Below are 24,552 nucleotides of genomic sequence, written 5' to 3'. Positions count from 1 at the left end.
AAACAGTAATATTCGCTGTGTGGAAGTCGAAAATGTTAAAGTATAATAATTAAGAATTTTGACTTTGATATTTATCGTTTCGTACCTAAAAAATGATCGTATGATATGTAAAAAATATAAACTACACAGAAAGAAAAATTTCTTGACTGGAGAACAAAATTCTTGGCTCAAGAAAATTTTCGGGTGCCTGAAAAAAGACCGAAGTTGTGTTGGCCGAAGTAAAAATTTTTCTTGAAATTCTATTCTTGGTGGAAGTCATTTTTTCTTGATTCAAATTACAATAAATACTTGATACAATAAATGTTTATACTTGATCAAGATTTTTAGATACTATAGGGAAGCAGCGCCACTTCAGCAGAGAAATAGTATATTACATATCTAGGGCAGTAAAATAAGAAATGTCTCAGATCACATGTAATTGTTGTCCGAGGCAAAGCCCGGAGGTGAGAAAAAAATTTTCTTGCCTTGAGAAAATTTTTCTCTTGAATATTTGATACCCATTTCATATTATTTTAGCGTGCATTTATACATATTGAATAAAAAAAATGACTCAATATTATTTGATCTTCCCATTTGACATGTTAATCAATAAAAATATGAATGAAAATTTACTTCTATCTTTATATTTAATTTTTTGGAGCAAGAGAGAAATTTTCTCAAGACAAGAAAATTAACTTCTATCAAGAAGTAAATTTTTTGGAGCAAGAAGCTGAATTTTCTCAAAACAACAATATTTTCTTGACAAATGAATTTTCTTGGAAAAAGATACGTATTTCTTAAAGCAAGAGAATTAATTTAGTTGGAATAAGTGAAATTTCTTGGGTCAAAAAAAATTTTTTTTTTTGCTCAAAAAAATAATTAGGAAGAAAAATATTTTCTTGGCTCAAGTGAACCTTTTTTTTTTTGTGTACAGTTACTAAATTTCTATACAAGCAACGTCAATATTTACAAAGTAAAATGATAAATTTTAAAAGCAACGCTAAAAATCAAGCTATAATTATTGATTTGCTTGTACTGGTAAAATATATATTTTAAGAGTAGAATTTTTACAGTTTCAAATGTTAAATTCTCCGAGTATGAGACCTTCCCCTTCTCCTCATAGTATAGACTATATATTGAAACAGCAATTTTTACTGTTTGAAACTGTAATTTTTTAAGATAAGAGAGTCGTTATTTACTGTAGTGACAACTAATCACATTTTCAATATTAAATTATAAATTGTGGCTTTTACACTTTCTACATTGTTTCGTAATATTTACATTTGTGCCACCCCGATATCCACTGTACTGTTTGAAACTATAAAAATTAATCGGAATCCGAGTAAATTTTAAGTTTACTTTTTTCCGTGTAGAAATTACATGAAAATTAAATGACTCGAGTATTAGTTTTGAAAGTAGATAGAAAATACAATTGGAATAGACTTTTTTTTATATAAGTATATATTTGTATTATATAATCTACACACTCGAGGGTTTGGCTCTTTAGAATATGTCTATAATGTAACATTTGAATGGACACGTGTGTTAAACAAGAGAGATGCTAAAAGTTATTTTATTTTATTTATTTCTTCCTCTTGATCGTACACGGATGGTAGAAATTCGAATTCGAATTCGAATGGGACATAATTTATTGTCTGAAGGTATAGTGCTTTTGTGTGTACGTATATACACCAGAGTACTGGTCCTTATAATGTGTAAGTCATAGAATGAGAAGCTTCTCCGTGACTAAATTGCCGTATCTAAATCTAAAGTTCCCCAACTGTATACAAATGACAACTATGACAACTACCAGACTGGGTCCAATGAGGACGAGGATGACAAGCGACTGATGTAGATGATGTTGAGAATAATATCAATTAGATGGTTAGCTTAGGTGGTTCAGAGTCTGAATTTCAAGCTGCTAAAAGACAGGCTAAACTTCATGTCAGTTAAAGTGATGGAAAATTTACTCGAAATAGACAATAATAATGTCTTCCAGTGATTTAATACCTGAACAACAAAACAAATGATTGCTTTGAGAGGCTTTTCTGTGACTATTAGCTTTGAGTTAATTACTCAGCAGGTTAATGGAATATAAATTAATATTCAATGAGATTTATTAGTAATTACTATATGAATGAGCACTAATTATCTGTAATTCTGTAATATTATCCATTGAAAGTGTTTGAACTTATTCAGATCAATAATATGCATTTATGATATTGATGAAATTGAGATGATTAATAATTTGTGATTGATTAAAAATATTAATCTGTTGATTAATGGTATTACAGAGTTGCAGAAAATTAATCATTATTATTTATACTAGCAACCTTGCAGTCACTATGGGGCTGCGGTGGATTATGAACTATAAATGAATAAAATTTTGCTTTATTAAACAATGACTTTTGTTAAATTGCACTGTACTTTCTTAACTATTGATATTTTTAAAGATATAAGCTCATCCCGATGTTACACACATCAAGAGCTTTCATTTGAGTACCCACATGCATTTTAATATATTTTTCATATATACATATATATATAATATATATAAATATATAAAAAATTGATGTGGGTACTCTAATGAAAGGTCTTGATGAGTGTGATGTCAGAGTGAGCTTATATCTTGAAAAATGTCAACATTTCACAAGATATTTGTTAAATTGCACTGTACTTTCTTAACTATTGACGTTTTTAAAGATATACGCTCATCCCGATGTTACACTCATCAAGAGCTTTCATTTGAGTACCCACATGCGTTTTGATATATTTTTCATATATATATATATATATATATATATATATATATATATATATATATATGAAAAATTGATGTGGGTACTTAAATGAAAGGTCTTGATGAGTGTAATGTCGGAGTGAGCTTATATCTTTAAAAATGTCAATATTTCACAAGATATTTGTTAAATTGTACTTTATGTTCTTAACTATTGACTTTTTTAAAGATATAAGCTCATCCCAATGTTACACTCATCAAGAACTTTCATTTGAGTACTCACATGAATTTTGATATATTTTTCATATATACATATATGTAATATATACAAATATATGAAAAATTGATGTGGATACTTAAATGAAAGGTCTTGATGACTGTAATGTCGGAGTGAACTTATATTTTTAAAAATATCAATATTTCACGAAATACGAGGTCATTTTTTAATTATGTATCTAGAGATAAAGCATTTTCGAATGCAGTCTAAATACTTATCATAATAAATTGACTATCGGTGAGAATGATATGAAACCTTGAAAAGATACAAATTCAAGTCAAGACCTTTGCAATGACACTAAATTTTGCTAAAAAAACCGATTTTATTATATGACTATCCTACAAAATTTTTCTTATTCTCTTAACAATATAGATAGTTTTACTAATTAACAGTTAAATTATAAAGTCAAATAATTTTATCGATATTATGTATTAATATTTTAAATGTAAATAAGTTGAAAAAAAATTAAATAAAATAACCCGTCGCTAAATGAAAAATTTTCTGCAGATGGTATTCTACCCTACTTAACCAATTCAAAAACCCTGATCGAAAAATAAACATATTTGAATTTCCGAATCTCCTAAATCAGTATTAAAATTGAAAAAATGATATTAAATATATATATGAATTTAGGTGAATTATGAGGAAGGATCCTTAAAGCATATGGTTTGGCTCATGTTCACATGAGTTAAACCCCGGGCTTGGATGTTTGCACAAGATATGAAAGCTAAACTAAATCGCTGATGTATAAGGACGGTCAAACGAATGAAAATTTCCTCAATGGTTTTATTACCTAAACCCTCTTTCTTCTCTTCTCACTCCTTCAATTTTATATCCATCCTATATATGTCGTTATACCTATAATAACATTTAACAAACGTATAACCGAACCCGACCGCATGTATGTACGCCAGGTTCGATCTAATCCTAGAATATATGAGGCTAATTTGTAACTTGTAATCTCTTGGTAAAAGCCTCGATTGCAGCTCCATGAATTATGTTCCATTCATCGCTGAGCTCGAATATATAATCATAACAGTAATGCATTATATTAATAAATTTATCCACATGCAGCGCTATTTTTCGCGCCATTTAACAATTCAATATTATCTGAAATCCGAATTCGCTCGATCGTACAATAATATACATGATAAAAATAATAATTCAAAGGCTAATAGAGTCTTTGTATGCAAAAATAGTTTAAATTGTTTTACTCAAACTTACCAAATGCCTCCAGTCTCCAGTTTCCAGTCTACGGTCGATCCTATTCGGTACATTCGCCGACTTACAGTTTACAGAGAGCATATTCACAATTCAATTCAAAATACGTTTAATTCTCTCAGTTGAACTGTTCAATTTCCAAACTTGTATATAATATGTAGGATCTCGAATTCTCGGCGAAGCCTATATACATACATATATAAGCACGGCAAACTATCTATAACATATATAATAATATAACAGAGTTTAATTTGTCTTGAAATTCGCAATAAGCCGAGTTTAGTTAGTTTTAAATTTAAATTGAATCGCTTTACTATCAACGGTCACAAATTACAATTTAGTGAAAATTTATTTTTGAAGAAAAAAAAATTTTTTTTCTATTTCAAGTAAGCTGTTTATAAAACGCATTCAAGTATTTAATTTTTAGCGATGTAATATTGTACTAGCAACTTTGCAGTCACTATGTGACTGCCGTGAGTTGTAAAATATAAAAAATTGAAATTTTGCTTTATTAAATAATGACTTTTGTTAAATTGCACATACTTTCTTAACTATTGACATTTTTAAAGATATAAGCTCACCCCGACGTTACACTCGTCGAGACCTTTCATTTTAGTACCCACATGCATTTTTGATATATTTTTCATATATACATATATATAATATATATAAAATATATGAAAAATTTATGTGGGTACTCAAATGAAAGGTCTCGATGAATGTAACATCGGGGTGAACTAATATCTTTCAAAATGTCAATATTTTACAAGATAAAAGGTCATTTCCTAATTATTGACATTTTTAAAGATATAAGCTCATCCTGATGTTACACTCGCCGAGACCTTTCATTTAAGTACCCACATACATTTTTGATATATTTTTCATATATACATTTATATAATATATATAAAATATATGAAAAATTGATGTGGGTACTCAAATGAAAGGTCTCGGCGAGTGTAACATCAGGATGAGCTTATATTTTTAAAAATGTCAATAGTTCACAAGATACAAAGTCATTTCTTAATTATTGACATTTTTAAAAATATAAGCTCATTCCGATGTTACACTCATCAAGATCTTTCATTTGAGTACCCACATCAATTTTTCATATATTTTCTATATATATTATCTACATGTATATATGAAAAATATATCAAAAATGTATGTGGGTTTTCAAATGAAAGGTCTCGATGAGTGTAATATCGGGATGAGCTTATATCTTTATAAATGTCAATAATTTACAAGATACAAGGTAATTTCTTAATTATTGACATTTTTAAAGATATAAGCTCATCCCGATGTTACACTCATCGAGACCTTTCATTTGAAAACCCACATACATTTTTGATATATTTTTCATATATACATGTAGATAATATATATAGAAAATATATGAAAAATTGATGTGGGTACTCAAATGAAAGATCTTGATGAGTGTAACATCGGAATGAGCTTATATTTTTAAAAATGTAAATATTTCACAAGATACAAGGTCATTTCTTAATTATGTATCTAGAGATAGAGCATTTTCGAATGCAGCCTAAATACTTATCATAATAAATTGACTCGAAACAAAATTTTTCTTATTCTCTTAATAATATAGATATATAACTCTAACCAGAATGCGGTAATCGAATGATCGGAAGACAAGCAGAAATAAAATAAAAATCTGAAAATAAAAAGACAGATATAAAAATACATATTTAACTTATATAATATCGATCTCTCCAGCTCCGGTGTTATATTCTATACGATATACTATATACTTATACATATATATAATATATAGCTGATGTGTGATGATGATAGGCGAGGTATTTAGCGAACGTGAATGCTTCGGATTAAATCGGCCCTTACTTTCCAAAAAAGCGCAAAAATTATAGACATTAACATAATCGGCTTACCTCCCGTACATAAATGGGGGGTAGAACTTTATTCGGTATACATTCTGTGCATCCTGTGTCGTTTAGATTCACAGTACAACTAGTCTGTAGACTAACCTAGGCTAGAAACGAGAGTATGGAATTAATATTAACACGGGAGATAGCGCAGATAGTTTATACGTTGCAAAATTTGCAGCTGGTTGTCGATTATATCGTTGCCGATTCTGTGTCTACTTATTTATTTTGTTCATAACAACGGAATTAATCTCCCTAAACACCTAAATTATAGTCGCTGTTTAAATGTCTATGATAATGTATTGTGTATTTCCGGTACAAAGATACATAGCAAAGGAGATAACGATATTAATGCATAAATATATAGCTATATATTTAGTACATATTACCAAAGCAGCAATAAATTGGGACATTAATTTAATTTTAAATACCTTGATAATTACCGCTCACCATTTCATTAAAAATTTTCTTTATTGGTGTTCGGATGAAAATCCATTAAATAATTATAATAATAAATTTAGCCGACATTTTAATTTTTTTTTATTTCGCTTAATTTATTAAATTATAACTAAAAAATATTTTTAAAAAATAGCACTTATAGTTTTTGAAGTTTTTAACAAATGGAAAAATTTTTAGGTGTCGGCTAACTTTATTTTCATTAAATAATTTGTAAAAATTAAGTTAGCCAACATTTAAAAATTTTTTATTAAAAAAACTATTACAAAATAATTAAAAAAAATTTTCATTTGTAAAAAACTCGAAAAACTGAAAGTGCAATTTATAAAAAATATTTTTTAGTTCTAATTTAATATTTAAAATTAAAAACGTCGGCTAACTTTAGGGTTGTAAATAATTTACTTGTGAAAATATTAACAGTATAAATAGTCTTAAAAAATTTTATTTTTTAATTAATTAAAAAAAAACTCAAAATTATACCTTCAAAAAATAATAAATCATCTGTTACTGTCATTTATATAAAAACGCGTGATAGAATTGACGGCTTTTTTTAACTTAAAAGTAATTGATATTCAGATAAAATTCATCAAATAATTTATCAGTAAAAAAAATTAATAACATGTATCAATCTTGAAAAGTATTATTTTTTAATTAATTAAAAAAAAGTAGTTGTCAAAATCATACCATAAAGAAAACAATAAATCACCCGTTACTGCCATTTATATAAAAAGTTAATGCGTGATAAAATTGACGGCTTTTAAAGAAGTTATAATTTTTTTTTCAGCCTCACTTTTCTAACTTTCCAACTTTAATACAAATATTTGACAGGCCATTCTTTAATAATCTTCAGAAACGTACTGTCATGTAATAATTTAGAAAAAGATTTAACTTTTTCAATAATATATAAACTTTGGCTACTTTTGATCACGTTTAACGAAAGTGAATTAATAAACAACTAAACGCTTATTACTTACGTCTTGTCAGTAAAAGTTTCTCGTTCATAATATTCAATAAAATATCTCTAACAAATACTTTCTTTCAAAATCATATTTTTAATAAATCAATAATCATTACATGAAAATTAAAGTAGTAGATATTTAATAATTTTAATAATTTTTTTAAGAAATAAATTAGTGCAAAAAAAATTAATGACATTAAAATTAGCTGTCACTTCCCGAGTCAGAATAATGAACCTACATAAACCTACATGAGCCTACAGGACAATTTTTAATTGTTTTAATCGATATTTTTATCTTGAATTATTTTGATTGATCAATATAACCTCACAAAATACACTCATACCAATATTAAATAGTACAATACAAATAAATTTAAATAGTAACTAAAAAATTATTGATAAAAAAACTTAAAAATTCAATTTATAAATTGGATAATATCGATCAAAACAATTGAAAATTATCCTGTAGGCTCATGTAAGTTCATGTGGGCTCATGTAGGTTCATGTAGGCTCATGTAGGTTCATTATTCTGACTCGGGTTGGCAAATTTTTAATTTTATTTAACAATTAAATTAACTCTAAAAAATTATTAAAAAAAAATTGCATTTTTAATTTTTTTTAATTTCTGTCAATTTTTTTTCTTATTTTTTTGCCATCATTTATTTGTTAACAAAAGTTCTAAAAATTATTAAATATCTGCTAAATTAATTTTCATTAAAGTTAGCTGCCACTTAACAATTTTTTAATTTTATTTAACAAAAAGATTCTTTCGAAAAATTATTTTTAAAAAATTGCATTTTTTATTTTTTTAAATTTCTAAATGTCAATTTTTTTTTTAATTTTGTTTTTTGCCATAATTTATTTGTTATAAAATTTTTTAAATTATTAAATATGTGCTATTTTAATTTTCATAAAAATTGACATGTAGAAATTTAAAAAAAATAAAAATGCAATTTTTTAATAACAATTTTTTAGAACAAATTTTATTATTAAATAAAATAAAAAATTTGTTAAATAACAGCTGACTTGAATGTCATAATCATTATTTATTTAATTTTACAGTGAAAGCTGTTAAAAGTTACCGTAGTTCTGTCTCAATTTCTCTTCAAACACTAATAAGAGCGAGAAAGACAACCTGGGTAACTTTTAAGAGCTTTTACTGTATATATTTTTCATTTTATTTTCACGTATTCAGAGCACGACCGGTATACAAGTAAGTCCCGAGAACTCTGATCAATAATATAGTTCCCGCAAGACAACTGCGCAGTAGCGCTGCCGTCGTTTTCTTTAGCCAGTAAGTCTACGACTGTAGATGACACGGAAGTTAGCAAACGTCTAAAAATTTTTAAATTTTTGATTTTTTTTATTAATTAAATTACAACTAAAAAGATATTCATAAAAAATTGCACTTATAGTTTTTTACAAACGAAAATTAAGTTAGCCGAGATCAAAAAATTTTCAGAATTTTTTTTTATTAAAAAAGTTATTACAAAATAATAAAATAAAATTTTCAATTGTAAAAAACTTTGAAAACTGTAAGTGCAATTTTTAAAAAATATTTTTTAGTTCTAATTTAATAATTAAAAAAAAAATTAAAAAATTACGAAAATAAATTTAGCAAATATTTAATAATTTTAAGAATTTTTCTAATAAATAAATTACTGCATAAGAAAAATAAGAAAAAAATGGACATTTAGAAAATTTAATAAATAAAAAATGCAATTTTTTAAAAATAATTTTTCGGAACAAATTTTTTTGTTAAATAAAATTAAAAAATGGTCAAGTGATAGCTAATTTAATATCATTAAAAAATTAAAAACGTCAGCTAACTTTAGTGTTATTTTTTACAAGTGAATTTTTTTCAATAAAAAAATTTCTAAAAATTTTAAAATGTCGGCTAACTTCATTTTCATCGACTGTAGATTATATTAGAGTGAAACTATACACTTATAGGGGGCGCTGTCTAAAATCTAGTTTCCGTAGAGGGAACAAGTCTCTTTGGATCTTCTTGCCTAAGAGCGTACGTGTAAAGTGCTTGGTGTAGTTCAGTCGTCCATATTGTTTCTTGTGAAATAAATCCAAAGTCGTGTCAGTGAAACATTTTTAATAAAATAATAATTAATTTTATTATAAAACTTTGAAATTTTTTTCGACATTGTCAAGAAATTGATAAAAATAACAATAATAATCAACGCAATAGTTAATAAAAAATAACTAGTTGTAGTATTATACATCAAAGTTAGTAAATTAGTATTTCGAGGTTAGTAGAAAATTATTATACACTCAAGTCAGCCATTGTGTTGTGATAAAACGTAGTCTTGCGTCTTAAATTTATAAAAGTTATTTAATTTACGTATTTCTTTAGCTTTTTAGACATAATTATTAAAAATGCCGAGAAAGCCCATCAATAATCGTTTCAATAAACAAAACAAACATTTTTTCAGTAAGTATTTAATTTTTAATAAGATTTTTTAGTGAAAAAAAAAAAAAAAATACTTAGTTACAAAGCTTATTTCGTCATCTTTTTTTTTACAGACCATGACGATAGAACAGCTCGCATGGACGACGACCATCCGATGGAATTCGGCGGTGTCAAGCCCCGGGTATCCTTTAAAAATCCAAGATTCGGAAGAGATCGTGTGCGTCATGTTAATTCAGTTACCAAAGATCAAATAGCAGAAGCTATGTCCTCGAGTACAAGTGTTAGGCAAGTTATGTTCAAGCCGAGGAGTAGAGGCAAAGGTGGGCGGCTCAGTCCCATGGTGAATCGAGGCCCAAGGTTGAATATTAAAAGTAGAATTAATCTTAATGGCGAAGCACAGTGGTATAAAATTATGGTTGGTATTTTTTTTTTTTTTTTTTATTATTATATTTTATTTATTTTAAGCTTCCAGGTAATTTATTGATGATTTATTTATTTGTTTCAGATTTATTATGGTGATAAATATGATAAAGAGTATATTCTGACCAGCCTGCTCAGCTACATGGCTCCTCATACGTTCATACCAATAATGGTAAGTAATCAATATTTATAATAATAAAGTTAGTCGACATTTTTTATTTTTTTAATTTTAATTTATTTAATTAAAACAAAAAAATTTTTTTTATTGCACTTACAGGTTTTCAAATTTTTTACAAGTCAAATTTTTAAAAATTATTTTATAATTTTTTAATAAAATAATTTTTAAATGTCGGCTAATTTTACTGTCATATATTTATAATAATAAAATTAGCCAACATTTTTTATTTTTTAATTTAGTAAATTAGAACTAAAAAAATTTTTTTTTAATGCACTTACAGTTTTTAAAATTTTTTACAAATGAAATTAAAAAAAAAATTTTTAAACGCCTGCTAATTTTATTGTTTTATATTTATAATAATAAAGTTAGCCGAAACTTTTTATTTTTTAATTTTGTTTAATTTATTACATTAAAACTAAATAAAAATTTGTTTAATTCCACTTACAGTATTCAATTTTTTACAAATAAAATTATTTTGCAATGATTTTTTCAATAAAAAAAAATTCTAAAAAATTTTGAATGTCGGTTAACTTTATTGTCATATATTTATAATAACGAAGTTAGCTGAAACTTTTTATTTTTTGACTGTTTAATTTATTAAATTAAAACTAAAAAAAATTTTTTTTAATTCTACTTACAGTATTTCAAATTTTTTCAAATAAAATTTTTCTACAATCATCTTTTCAATAAAAAAGATTCTAAAAATTTTTAAACTTCGGCTAACTTTATTGTCATATATTTAGAATAATGAAGTTAGTCAAAATTTTTTATTTTTTGATTTTGTTTAATTTATTACATTAAAACTAAAAAAAAATTTGTTTAATTCCACTTTCAGTATTTAATTTTTTACAAATAAAATTATTTTGCAATGATTTTTTCAATAAAAAAAAATTCTAAAAAATTTTAAATGTCGGTTAACTTTATTGTCATATATTTATAATAACAAAGTTAGCTAAAACTTTTTATTTTTTGACTTTGTTTAATTTATTAAATTAAAACTAAAAAAAATTTTTTTTTAAATTCCACTTACAGTATTTCAAATTTTTTCAAACAAAATTTTTTTGCAATCTTCTTTTCAATAAAAAAGAATCTAAAAATTTTTAAACTTCGGCTAACTTTATTGTCATATATTTAGAATAATAAAGTTAGCCGAAATTTTTTATTTTTTGATTTTGTTTAATTTAGTAAATTAGCAAAAAAAATTTTTAAATTGCACTTACAATTTTTCAAATTTTTTACAAATGAAATTTAAAAAAAAATTTTGATTCATTCAATAAGAAAAATTCTAAAAAATTTTTAATGTCGGCTAACTTTATTGTCATTCCATATTTTCATAAACTTGACTAATTTTTTCCGATTTTAATAATGTAACTATAAGTAAAAAAAAATTTATTTGTGATTTCAGTATAAAGTGATTGGACAAGAAGCTATTTTTTACGTTGACAGCCAGGAAACTGCTAACAAACTAGCTGAGTGTCACAAAAAAATTACAACGCCTGATAATCACAAGCTCCAAGTACGCGTACGTCCTGGCTTTCCAAAATGTGAAGCTGACGCTGTGCTAAAAGAGAAATTGAAAGCAGCTATGGCCAAGAGATACAATCAGCAAAATAACGCTCTGGACCTTTCGTGCTTTCACCACGATCCTGATCTCGTTCAAGATTACTTCTGCGCTTTATTCAGACCTGGAATGTTGATGTCAGTACTGGAGATTGTCGCTGATGCAATTCCTAACCTGGAGGCATTAAATCTTGAAAATAATAAATTATCTATTATTGAGAAGCTTAGTTTTTTGGGAAAAAAACTAAGGCATTTAAAAATCTTATACATTGGTGACAACAAAGTAAGTTTTTTTTATTAATTGTCTTTGATTTCGGTAATTATTTACAAGTGAGGTCCACCATTTTAATTTTCATTTTTTTGAATGAAATTTCTATTTAATTTTATTGATAGATATATATATATATATATATTTTTTTTTTAAATACATAAAAAAAAATAAACCAAGTTAATTATCACAATTTTAACAAATTTTCAAAAAAATTTATAAATTGTGATATTCAACTTATTTTTTTTAATTGTTCGTTTTTTTACATACTTTTCAAAAAAATTATAGATCAAAAAGATAAAGTAGAAATTTTATCCTAAAACATGAAAGCCAAAATTTTTTTCAACTTTTGAAGGCAAAAAAGCTATCGAAATTTTTAATTTTTTTTTTCATGACATTTTTGATCATAAATGTGCCGTAAAAACAAGCAGATCAAAAAAAATTTTTAAATGTTAATTTTTCACCTAGATATGGCCAAAAATAGGTCGGGCCCCACTTGTAAATAAGAATCCCGGAAAAAATTTTAAAGTCATGAAAAATCCATATTATTTCAGATTTATTAAATTATTTATATTATTATAATTTTTATTTTATAATAATTTTAAGGGGGTATTATGGTCTAGAAGCATAAAATTTCAGGTTATTTTTAAAGTGCCGTAAAAAAAAGGCAATCAATATTTTTACCATCCAGTTTTTTATAAGTTATTTATTAACATTATAAGAATACAGAAAAAAATAAAAAAATGAAAAAAGTTGAAAATTCAAAAAATTAGCAGCTGATAAAGTGTGGGGGGGGGGGGTCTCAAAAAATTGGCACGTGACAATGCCCACGATTCCAGCCCTCCTAGCAAATGGAAACAAAAAAACAAAAAAGATTATTAATCTAGAGTAATGTCGCTATAGTCGGAACTACGGTCATCCCCAAATTTCAATTTTTACTATTTTTAAAAAATTCGAAAGTCAAAAAAAGTGGTGAAAAAAATGTTATTTTTTCAGGCAGTCGCCATTTTGTGAAAAAAATTTTTTTAATTTTTTCCGTAGTTCCGACCATAGCGACATTACTCTAGATTAATAATCTTTTTTGTTTCCGATTGCTGGGAGGATTAGAATTGGCGGTATCTTCGCGTGCCAATTTTTTGAGCCCCCCCCCCCCCCCACTTCATCAGCTGCTAATTTTTTTAATTTTCGACTTTTTTCATTTTTTTATTTTTTTCTGTATTCTTATAATGTTAATAAATAACTTATAAAAAAATGGATGGTAAAAATATTGATTGCCTTTTTTTTACGGCACTTTAAAAATGACCTGAAATTTCATGCTTCTAGACCAGAATACTCCCTTAATGAAATAATATGAATTTTTCATAACTTTTTTATTTTTTTCGGGTCTATTTTTTCCGATTACCGTAAATAATTACCTTGATTTTTTTAATATTTTGTCGCTACCGTGACTTTACTTTAATTATTAGAATTTATTAATTTTTTTTCTTTTTTATTTATTTTCAGATCAGAGAAATGCATCAGATGGATGTTATCAAAGACTTACCACTAGAAGAATTACGTCTTGCCGGAAATCCTCTTGTACAACACAAGTACAAAAAACGCACAGATGACTATATCAGGTATGTCATTCATTTTCTTACATTATTTATAAATTTCAAAGATCCTAGACGGATCTTTTTACAGGAGATTGGTTAACATTTTTTTTTTAATTTTTTTTTTATCCAACACTGGAATTATATAAAAATCCTTGAGTTGAAAAAAATCTGTTAAATCTCCTTCAATAATAAGACATGTTATTTTTGTTTTAAAACAATTAATCTGGAGCATCCGCTTATGGCTTTTTCTTCCACGACAGCGACGTAAGGAAGAAATTCCCCAAACTTCTCCGACTGGTGAGTAAATCATTTACATAGAAAATAATTATATTGGATTATTTTTTAAATGACAATATTAATATTTTTACAATTTTTTTTTTTTTTTTTTTTTCAATCAACAATTACAGGATGGCATGGAATTACCTAAACCAATATTATTTGATGTCGCGGAAGAAGGTATACAACTACCTCCCACGCAAACAGCATTTGCAAAGAATGGTGAAGCTCTGAAAGTAGCGGAGCAGTTTATGCTTCAATACTTCACCATTTTTGACTCTGATTCCCGGCAACCCCTTCTTGATGCTTATCACGAGCATGCATTTTTGAGTCTCACTGTTGCTCAGAGCCCGACAATACATAAGTAAGTCTTTAAGTTCTTTATTTTTTATTTTTTTAAATACTCAATGCCGAATACAACTATACTTGATAAATATTTTATTATATATAATAATAATATAACTAGCAACCTTGCAGTCACTATGTGACTGCTGTGACTTGTGAACTATAAATAAATAAAATTTTGCTTAATTAAATAATGACTTTTGTTAAATTGCACTGTACTTTCTTAAATATTGACGTTTTTAAAGATATAAGGTCATCTCGATGTTGCACTCATCAAGGGCTTTCATTTGAGTACCCACATGCATTTTTGATATATTTTTCATATATATATATATATATATATATATATATATATATATATATATATATATATATATATATATATATAATATATAAATATGTGAAAAATTGATGTGGGTACTCAAATGAAAGGTCTCGATGAGTGTATTGTCGGGGTGAGCTTATATCTTAAAAAATGTCAATATTTCACAAGATATAAGGTAATTTCTTTATTATTGACATTTTTAAAGATAATAAGCTCATCCCAATGTTATACTCATCAAGAGCTTTCGTTTGAGTACCCACATGCATTTTGATATATTTTTCATTTATAAATATATGAAATATTGATGTGGGTACTCAAATGAAAGGTCTCAATGAGTATAACATCGGGATGAGCTTATATCTTAAAAAATATCAATATTTCACAAGATATAAGGTCATTTCTTAATCATTGACATTTTTGAAGATATAAGCTCATCCCAATATTAGACTCACAAAGAGCTTTCATTTGAGTACCCACATCAATTTTTCATATATTTTATATATTTATATATATGTATATATAAAAAATATATCAAAATCCATGTGGGTACTCAAATGAAAGCTTTTGATGAGTGTAACATCGGAACGAGCTTATATCTTAAAAAATGTCAATAGTTTACAACATACACGGTCATTTCTTAAATATTGACATTTTTAAAGTAATAAGCTCATCTCTATGTTACACTTTTCAAGAGCTTTCATTTGAGTACCCACATACATTTTTATATATTTTTAATATATATATATATATATATATATATATATATATATATATATATATGCTATATATATATATATATATATGAAATATTGATGTGGGTACTCAAATGAAAGGTCTCGATGAATGTAACATCCCGATGAGCTTATATCTTCAAAAATGTCAATAGTTCACAAGATACAAGGTCATTTCTTAATTATGTATCCAAAGATAATATATATTCTATTATAAATATTTTTTTTTTGTTATAGATTCAACAAATACTTATCAGACAACAGAAATTTATTCCGGTGTGCTGATACAAATCGCCGCATGAGATTGTTAAAACAAGGAAGATTACCAGTAGTATCATTAATCTCTGAATTGCCGAAGACCCAGCACTTCTTAAATTCATTCACCATGGACACCACAGCGATCTCAGAATCAACGATAGTTATCACCGTGACTGGTTTATTCAAAGAAGTAGGAGCCAAGGATCAGCCGATCCGTTACTTCGACCGTACATTTGTAATCGTTAAATACGGCAATGGTTACTGTATAAAAAACGAGCAGCTGAGCTTGGCCCACCCAACCCCATCTCAAGAGCGCCAAGTCTTGAACAGCCCGCAGGCTACGATAGCTGAGCAAGCAGCAGCAGCTATTCAAGCCCAACAAGTAACAGAACAGCCTCAAGCTCAGCCTCAGCCTCAACCTCAATCTCAACCTCAGCCGTCAACTTCAGGAGCGCCTGCTCAACCCAATGAGGAGCTTCAGCGCCAAATGACTGTTGCTCTTAGCGATCAAACTAAGATGAACCTCGAGTGGAGCTTCAAGTGCTTACAAGAGGTACAGTGGAATTTCGAAACTGCTGTTCGCGCGTTCAATGAATTCTTTCAAGCTGGAAGAATCCCAGCTGAGGCATTTAATCGATAATTTCTTCTATTTTTATAGAAAAAATTATAAATTTTAAAATTCAAATTTAGAGTCTCGTGAAAAATTAATTTGCTGGCACGAATTCAGTAATTATTTTTTTTTTAATATGTAAGAGCTACATATTCTATAAATTTAGTAATTATTCTTTATAATTATTAATATATTTAATATTTTTTCTATAAATTAGTCTTGATTTTAAAACTGAATTCGTGACACATTAATTAAAAAAAAAAAAAAAAAAAAAAAAAAAAATTAGCTGCAATAATTATGATAATAATTTTTTATTTATAAAAAATTTAACTGCCAAAAATCATTGTCTAAATTACTAATAATTATAAATTCATAAAATTTAAAGACATAGACATAAACATAAAAAAAAATCATTACAAAATTTGGAAAAAAATTCTTGCTAAAAAAAAAGTTTTGGTGTGCATTCGAAAAATATTAATATTTTTTTTCTTAGAATAATTACAGTAATTAATTACTGGGTAGAATTAATTTTTCTAACGCACAATTATTATATCACAAAATTTTTTTCAATTTCTAAAAAAAAAATGAGGATAAATAATCAAATATGAATTTATAAAAAAAGATCATTTTTTTTTTTAATTTTAAATTATTTTTTTAACTCGAATTTTAAATTATTTTTTTGTTAACTTTTTTTTTGGCTCTTTATTCTCATAGGAAAAAATTAAATTGATGAAAAAATTGTGAATATTCTTGAGAGAAATAATTGAAGCTAGGTGTAATTGTTAAGACGTAAGAGTAATTAAAAAAATTGAATTAAAAAAAAAAATAATAACAATATTGAAATGCACAATTGAAGTAGACTGCCAAAAAAAAAAAAAAACACCAAAAATTTTAAAAGATTTTTGAAGCAATCCTACAAAATCAACTGACATGCTGAAAATGTACTCTGAACATTAACAGAGTACCGAGGATGCAGTGTCAAGACCTCTCTGGCTTCGGTTCGCTCAAGTTGATCTTGTGCGAGCTATGGAAGGAAGCTTGATGTCAAATATTTTGTTACGGTCTCTAGAAATTTATTTCTAGAGTAAATATGGGTTTATCCAATGCTACAGCCACTTGTTCTTCTGATAAATTTGTGTCGCACTTTGTGTGTAAAATACAAAGGCACAATTGCAGAATTATCCATCAAACAACTGCTAAAATAATTTTCAAGAGAAGGAGAGACGTTGTACCCAAGCTTCAGGTCGGTCGTACTTACGATTGTGCATCAATTATTTTGTTAATGCAATTTTTATTCATATTAAAAAAAAATAATAATAATTAGACTAAATTACGTTTGGACAATTTCATAAAATTGATATTATTTATCTCGAAAGAATATTTGCACACTTTCGATTCTATTTTTTCAAATAAATATTTGTATTAAGTTAATTTAAAGCTACAAAGATAAATTTAATGATCAATTACTTTTTAATTATATATTATAGAACGCATCGGTATATTTTATTTTGATAAAACTTTATTACTTTCTTAGTTAATAATTTTAATCGTACGTTTATTTTTCATAAGCAATGAAAATATATGTTCATTCAAAATATTGAAATTATAAATATATTTATAAGTATTGAATGAGATGACATAAATTAAATGTAAATAGAACTTAGAAGAATAAGTTTTTGTATCTAATTATAGTTTAAGTTTATTTAGCTGCTAAGTATCTAATGTTTAAAGAAAATATGAATGTAAAGATTAATATTCAATGTACATTATTTATTAAAACTATCATTATCATGATATATATATATATATATATTGAACAACAAAATTTTATGTAAAAAAAAAAAAAAAATATAAAATTATTGTAAAATGGAAAAAAATGACATTTTTTAATGACGTAGTTATGATTATAACAATTTTTTTATCTATAAAATAAAAATAAATTTAAAATATATTTCACTAAATTTTTTGATTTTTTTATCTATATATAACTTCCGTAATCACCTTTTAAAACTAAAGTTATCTATAACGGCATTAATTATAGTCTATATTATTAAGAAAATAAGATAGATTTTATTTCCAAGATAGTCAAATGATGAAATCGGTTTTTTTAGTGAAATTCAGTGTCATTGCAAAGGACTTGATCTGAATTTGTGCCTTTTCAAAGTTTCATATCATTCTCTTCGATATTGAATTTATTATGATAAGTATTTAGGCTGCATTCGAAAATACTCGATCTCTAGATACATAATTAAGAAATGACCTTGTATCTTGTGAACTATTGACATTTTTAAAGATATAAGCTCATCCCGATGTTACATTCATCAAGATCTTTCATTTGAGTACCCACATCAATTTTTCATATATTTATATATTTTATATATATGTATATATGAAAAATATATCAAAAATGCAAGTGGGTACTCAAATGAAAGCTCTTGATGAGTGTAACATCAAGATGAGCTTATATCTTTAAAAACGTCAATATTAAAGAAAGTACAGTACAATTTAACAAATATCTCGTGAAATATTGATATTTTTAAAGATATAAGCTCATCTCGTCATTACTGTCATTGAGACCTTTCATTTGAGTACCCACATCAATTTTTCATATATTTATATATTTTATATATATGTATATATGAAAAATATATCAAAAATGCAAGTGGGTACTCAAATGAAAGCTCTTGATGAGTGTAACATCAAGATGAGCTTATATCTTTAAAAACGTCAATATTAAAGAAAGTACAGTACAATTTAACAAATATCTTGTGAAATATTGATATTTTCAAAGATATAAGCTCATCTCGACATTGCTGTCATCGAGACCTTTCATTTGAGTACCCACATCAATTTTTCATATATTTATATATTTTATATATATGTATATATGAAAAATATATCAAAAATGCAAGTGGGTACTCAAATGAAAGCTCTTGATGAGTGTAACATCAAGATGAGCTTATATCTTTAAAAACGTCAATATTAAAGAAAGTACAGTACAATTTAACAAATATCTTGTGAAATATTGATATTTTCAAAGATATAAGCTCATCTCGACATTACTGTCATCGAGACCTTTCATTTGAGTACCCACATCAATTTTTCATATATTTATATATTTTATATATATGTATATATGAAAAATATATCAAAAATGCAAGTGGGTACTCAAATGAAAGCTCTTGATGAGTGTAACATCAAGATGAGCTTATATCTTTAAAAACGTCAATATTAAAGAAAGTACAGTACAATTTAACAAATATCTTGTGAAATATTGATATTTTCAAAGATATAAGCTCATCTCGACATTACTGTCATCGAGACTTTTCATTTGAGTACCCACATCAATTTTTCATATATTTATATATTTTATATATATGTATATATGAAAAATATATCAAAAATGCAAGTGGGTACTCAAATGAAAGCTCTTGATGAGTGTAACATCGGGATGAGCTTATATCTTTATAAATGTCAATGGTTAAGAAAGTACAGTGCAATTTAACAAAAGTCATTATTTAATAAAGCAAAATTGTTATTTATTTATAGTTCACATGTCACGGGAGTTACATAGTAACTCCAAAGTTGCTAGTTGACATTTAATTAAATAGTCAGTCACTGATCTGTTGTCTTCTTAGTTTTTGATTCTTAACTCTTATCTTTTTTAATTACCATCCTTAAATCAAAAGACATCTATCAGCAAACACTAGGTGATGTAAAAATATGGTGTTAGAATAAACAGCTGATTAATAATGTGTTTTACTAATTGAATTATAACTAGAAAAATATTTTCAAAAAATTGCGCTCATAATTTTTCAAACCTTCTATATGTGGAATTTTTATAAAAATTTTTTTTCTAATAATTTTTTCAACAAAAAATTCTCAGGTGTCTTCTAATTTCACTTTCATTTAAATTAAAAATAAAAAATTCGACAGCTTCAAATTATTTTCAATTTTTGATTACACCAATTTATTTATTTAATAAAAATTCTTTAACCTGTCAGATATTTATTAATGTTATAATTTAGTATAATTTTTAGTTAAGCTATATAATGAAAAAAAAAAAAAAAAAAAATAAATAATTTCAGCTCCACATAAAAACAACCATTAAACAAGTTTTTTATTTTGAAATACGATATGATCTGACCCGACAAACGACGACCTCACAGCCCTGCAGTATATATCAGATCTCAATTTTACCAACCTCAAAATACCAAAGAAAAATTTAACCAAGCATGTGATTAATATTAACTTGTGTCATTAAAAATTATAAAAAAATAATATTTTTAATTAACTTCAACAATTTAGGTTATAATAATAATAAAACAAATATACCGGTTAAATTAAAAAGTTTTTAACAACAATTTAAATCAGCTGAATCCACGACCAATTTCATCAAATGTCAATTCAAATGGTACGTACAAAAATTAAAATTATTAATCTTTACTAATGACATTAAATTAAAGTTAACAGTCACTTGACTATTTTTTAATTTTTTAACAAGCAAATTTGTTCCAAAAAATTATTTTTCAAAATTGCTACATGTAAATTTTTTTCCAAATTATTCTGTCATAATTTACTTGTTACAAAATTCATGAAAATTAATGTAGCAGATATTTGATAATTTTAAGGATTTTTTTAACAAATAAATTATGGCAAAAAAAAAGTAGAAAAAAAATTGCCATGTAGAAATTTAAAAAAATAAAAAATGCAATTTTTTTTAAATAATTTTTTTGAAAAAATATATTTGTTAAAAAAATTAAAAAATAGTTAAGTGACAGCTCTTTAATGTCATAAAAAATTCTTGAAATTATCAATGACATTAAAGTGATCATTAACAATCTTTTAATTTTATTTAACAAAAAAATTTGTCCCGAAAAATAAATTTTCAAAAAATTGTATTTTTTATTTTTAAAAATTTTCACATGTCAATTTTTTTTATAATTTTTTTTGCCATAATTTATTTATTATAGAATTTAAAAAATTATTAAACGTATGCTAAATTAATTTTCATAAATTATCAAATATCTGCTAAATGAATTTTTTTTACTCATTTCTATTAAAAGTTATCCAAAAAAACAATAATTATTTACAGAACAACAAAAAATAAAAATGCCAAAATTACCAACAAAGTCAATAAAATCCCGACTCGGATTCCAATCAAAGGATGAAGAATCAGAGATCGACTGGAAGTCAAAAATTCAATCCAAGTCTTTGTTTAATTTCTCCAACAATCCCAACAACAATCGTAATGGTAACAGTAATGGTGCCAATAATAATGATGAAGATGTCGACATAGAAGAAGATGACAATGACGCAAGTAAGAAAGAAAGCCTATCATTATTCACGCGAAAAAATAGATCAAAACCAGAGCCTTACAGTCTATCAGACAGATCCAAGCCTTCCGTTTGGAAGAGACTAGATTACAACCCAACCGACTTAAACTGGTTCCAAGTAGTTCTCCCAGGTGTCCACAGATTTGACAAGAACCTTATAATCAGTGCTCTTAAAGATCATATAAAACCTCATACCTTCTTCCCAATAATGTACGAAGTATCTTACAAAAAGGCTGTGTTTTACGTTGACAACCCCGAAGCTGCTGAGAATTTACGTAAATGCCATAAGAATATAATAATAGACAATTACTTCACCCTTACAGTTGATGTATGTACATCAAGGTTCCCCGCTTCTGAATTTAACGAAGACTTTAAAATGAAAGTCCAACAAGCAATGTCAATTAGATACGTCGAAGAAACAAAATCTCTAGACTTGTCTTGCTTTCACAGAGACTCAAACTTTATTGATAATTATTTCTGCGCTTTATTTAGACCTGATATTCTTATTTACGTACTAGAAATTGCCAGTGAAGCTGTGCCTAATTTAGAAGCGCTTAATTTGGACAATAATCAATTAACTAAATTGGAAAATTTGACAATATTGAGCACGTGTTTTAAAAACTTGAAAATTTTGAGCCTAGCTAACAATAAAATCAAGCATGAATCAAATTTAAATTTTTTAAAAGGATTAAAGTTACAAGATCTTCGCTTAGAAGGAAATGAATTTATTTCAAGGCTGGAAAAAATTAAATTGAATTACTCTTCAGTAATAAGAGAAAAATTTCCGAGTTTAATTCGGTTAGATGGCAAGCAATTGCCTAAAAAAATTAGCTTTGACATTGAAGACACGGAAATTTCTTTACCAAGTACTGTAAAAATTTTTACAACCAACCAACAAGTTCTCGAAATTGCTCAGCAATTTGTCCAGCTTTACTTCAATGTTTATGACAGTAATTCTAGGCAGCCACTGCTGGATGCTTATTTAGACAACGCGGTTTTTACAATGACAATCAGCCCCGAGGTTTTGATTGATAAGAACAGTAGTTACGCTTTAAGAAACAGGAATCTTCTTTGTATTCATAATTCTAGAAGGGTTAAATTACTGAACAAAGGACGGCTGCATGTCGTTAGTTGCTTGTCAGAGTTCCCCAAGACCCAGCATTTAGCTGGTAGCTTCACGCTAGATGTCAAAGCTCTCACTGGTTCGATGATGATGATGATGATCATCACTGTGACGGGGTTGTTCAAAGAACTGAGCAGTGAAGGTGATGTTCTTAGGCAGTTTTGCAGGACGTTTATTGTTGAACAGTTTGGAACCGGGTATTGTATTGGTAATGAACAATTTCACCTTGCTAATGCTACTGCTAGTCAAGTTAGGCTCGTCTTGCAGCAAATGCATCTTGGGGTTGGTAATCCTGGTTATAGGCAGAGTCAAGATGATAAGAAGATAATTATCAAGGAGGATAATACGCAGCTTCCGGAGAGTATTAGAGAACAGATGACTAGAGCGCTGAGTGAGAGGACCAAGATGAACCACGAGTGGAGTTTCAAGTGCTTGTCTGAAGTTAATTGGATTTATGATGTTGCTATTAATGCTTTTGAAGAACATCATAAACGTGGGTCTATTCCGCCTGAAGCTTTTGGATAGATTTGCTGATAGTTTCTTATTTTTTATCATGATAATTTTCAAATTATTTTTATTTTTATGGTATAAAAAGTATTACTTTGATTATAAGGCTTAACTATTTAATTTAATCTTAAATATTGATAAGCTAATAAAGTGCCATTTGAAGATTCTATTGGAAGTTGTAATTAGACTTTTTATTATGGAGCTTAAAATATTTAATACAGTTAAGGTAGTTGGGCCCTTTCAGGGATATTTCAAGAAAATTGTGAAATTTTTTTTATTGAAAGATAAATCGCGACCCAAATGCCAAAAGGGCGTATTACAGCAGCTAGATAGGGTTTTATGTCAAAAGGCCGTATAAAAAATTTTTTTTCCCCATTCAACTTGAAATTGCTCAAAACGTAAAGATTTGTCAAAAAAAATTTTTCAATGTACTAATGCCAAAAGGGCATATCTCAAAACATACGCCCTTTTGGCTTTAGAAATGTTTAACCTAAAGCCAAAAGGGCGTATAAAAAAACTTTCAATTTTGCTCTAAAATATAAAATTTAACTTAAAAATAAAATTTAACGCCCTTTTGGCTTTGGATATTTATTTTTTTTATTTTTAGGCTTAAAAAGTGTTGATAAAGCGATTAGTAAAAAAAAAAATAAAATTATATGCCCTTTTGGCACTGCAAAGCCAAAAGGGCGTATAAATGAATATGCGCCCTTTTGGCATTTGGGTCCCGAAATATATTATTAATATTTAAGTTCTTGTTCATATTTAAAATATTTAAATGACTAATTCTTGGGAATTTGGACAATAAATGAAGATAAATTATAGGCGATTGCCTATAATTTAACATCTTCATTTATTGTCTAAATTCCCAAGAATTAGTCATTTAGATAAATATATTAATAATTCACCACGAAAATTTTAGATCAATTTACAACACCGTTTTTGAGTAATTAATTCTCGAAATTGCATCATTTATACGCAGAGCGGCTACCCAATTTTAAAACACAGTAACTGCAAAATTTTTATACCTGATTTCTTCTAGTATTGCTGCATTTTTTACAACTTTAAGACC

At 26.6% G+C, this 24,552-nt stretch overlaps 2 protein-coding genes and 1 long non-coding RNA gene across 3 annotated transcripts in view; 2 read left to right on the top strand and 1 right to left on the bottom strand.

Moving 5' to 3' along the window:
- LOC123269409 overlaps positions 1-4,425 on the bottom strand; it is a 174,485-nt gene extending 170,060 nt beyond the window's left edge. The window contains exon 1 of the long non-coding RNA XR_006510402.1: positions 4,218-4,425. This is a non-coding gene — a long non-coding RNA (uncharacterized LOC123269409). The remainder of the gene's footprint in view (positions 1-4,217) is intronic.
- Positions 4,426-9,546: 5,121 nt separating this feature from the next.
- LOC123269383 (nuclear RNA export factor 1-like) lies at positions 9,547-16,653 on the top strand. The gene is made up of 9 exons (XM_044735065.1): positions 9,547-9,789; positions 9,895-9,972; positions 10,065-10,366; positions 10,457-10,543; positions 11,955-12,392; positions 13,881-13,996; positions 14,233-14,269; positions 14,380-14,612; positions 15,887-16,653. Exons 2-9 carry the CDS (start codon positions 9,918-9,920, stop codon positions 16,545-16,547), a joined length of 1,929 nt encoding a protein of 642 aa, XP_044591000.1. The 5' UTR covers positions 9,547-9,789; positions 9,895-9,917; the 3' UTR covers positions 16,548-16,653.
- A 4,233-nt stretch (positions 16,654-20,886) lies between these two features.
- LOC123269385 (nuclear RNA export factor 1-like) lies at positions 20,887-23,547 on the top strand. The gene is made up of 2 exons (XM_044735066.1): positions 20,887-20,931; positions 21,613-23,547. The coding sequence occupies exon 2, from the start codon at positions 21,630-21,632 to the stop codon at positions 23,499-23,501; it is 1,872 nt and encodes a 623-aa protein (XP_044591001.1). The 5' UTR covers positions 20,887-20,931; positions 21,613-21,629; the 3' UTR covers positions 23,502-23,547.
- The last annotated feature ends 1,005 nt before the right edge of the window (positions 23,548-24,552 follow it).

Source organism: Cotesia glomerata, linkage group LG7 (genome assembly GCF_020080835.1).
Source record: "Cotesia glomerata isolate CgM1 linkage group LG7, MPM_Cglom_v2.3, whole genome shotgun sequence".
In the NCBI taxonomy this organism is placed as follows: domain Eukaryota; kingdom Metazoa; phylum Arthropoda; class Insecta; order Hymenoptera; family Braconidae; genus Cotesia; species Cotesia glomerata.
This window is presented reverse-complemented; position numbering and strand designations above follow the sequence as displayed.

Bases quoted from the DNA above. Each gene is read 5' to 3' on its own strand.
- LOC123269385 (XM_044735066.1), top strand. From the start codon at position 21,630: ATGCCAAAATTACCAACAAAGTCAATAAAATCCCGACTCGGATTCCAA.
- LOC123269383 (XM_044735065.1), top strand. From the start codon at position 9,918: ATGCCGAGAAAGCCCATCAATAATCGTTTCAATAAACAAAACAAACAT. The intron at 12,393-13,880 runs GTAAGTTTTTTT...ATTTATTTTCAG, and splicing joins TATACATTGGTGACAACAAA to ATCAGAGAAATGCATCAGAT. The intron at 14,270-14,379 runs GTGAGTAAATCA...CAACAATTACAG, and splicing joins TCCCCAAACTTCTCCGACTG to GATGGCATGGAATTACCTAA.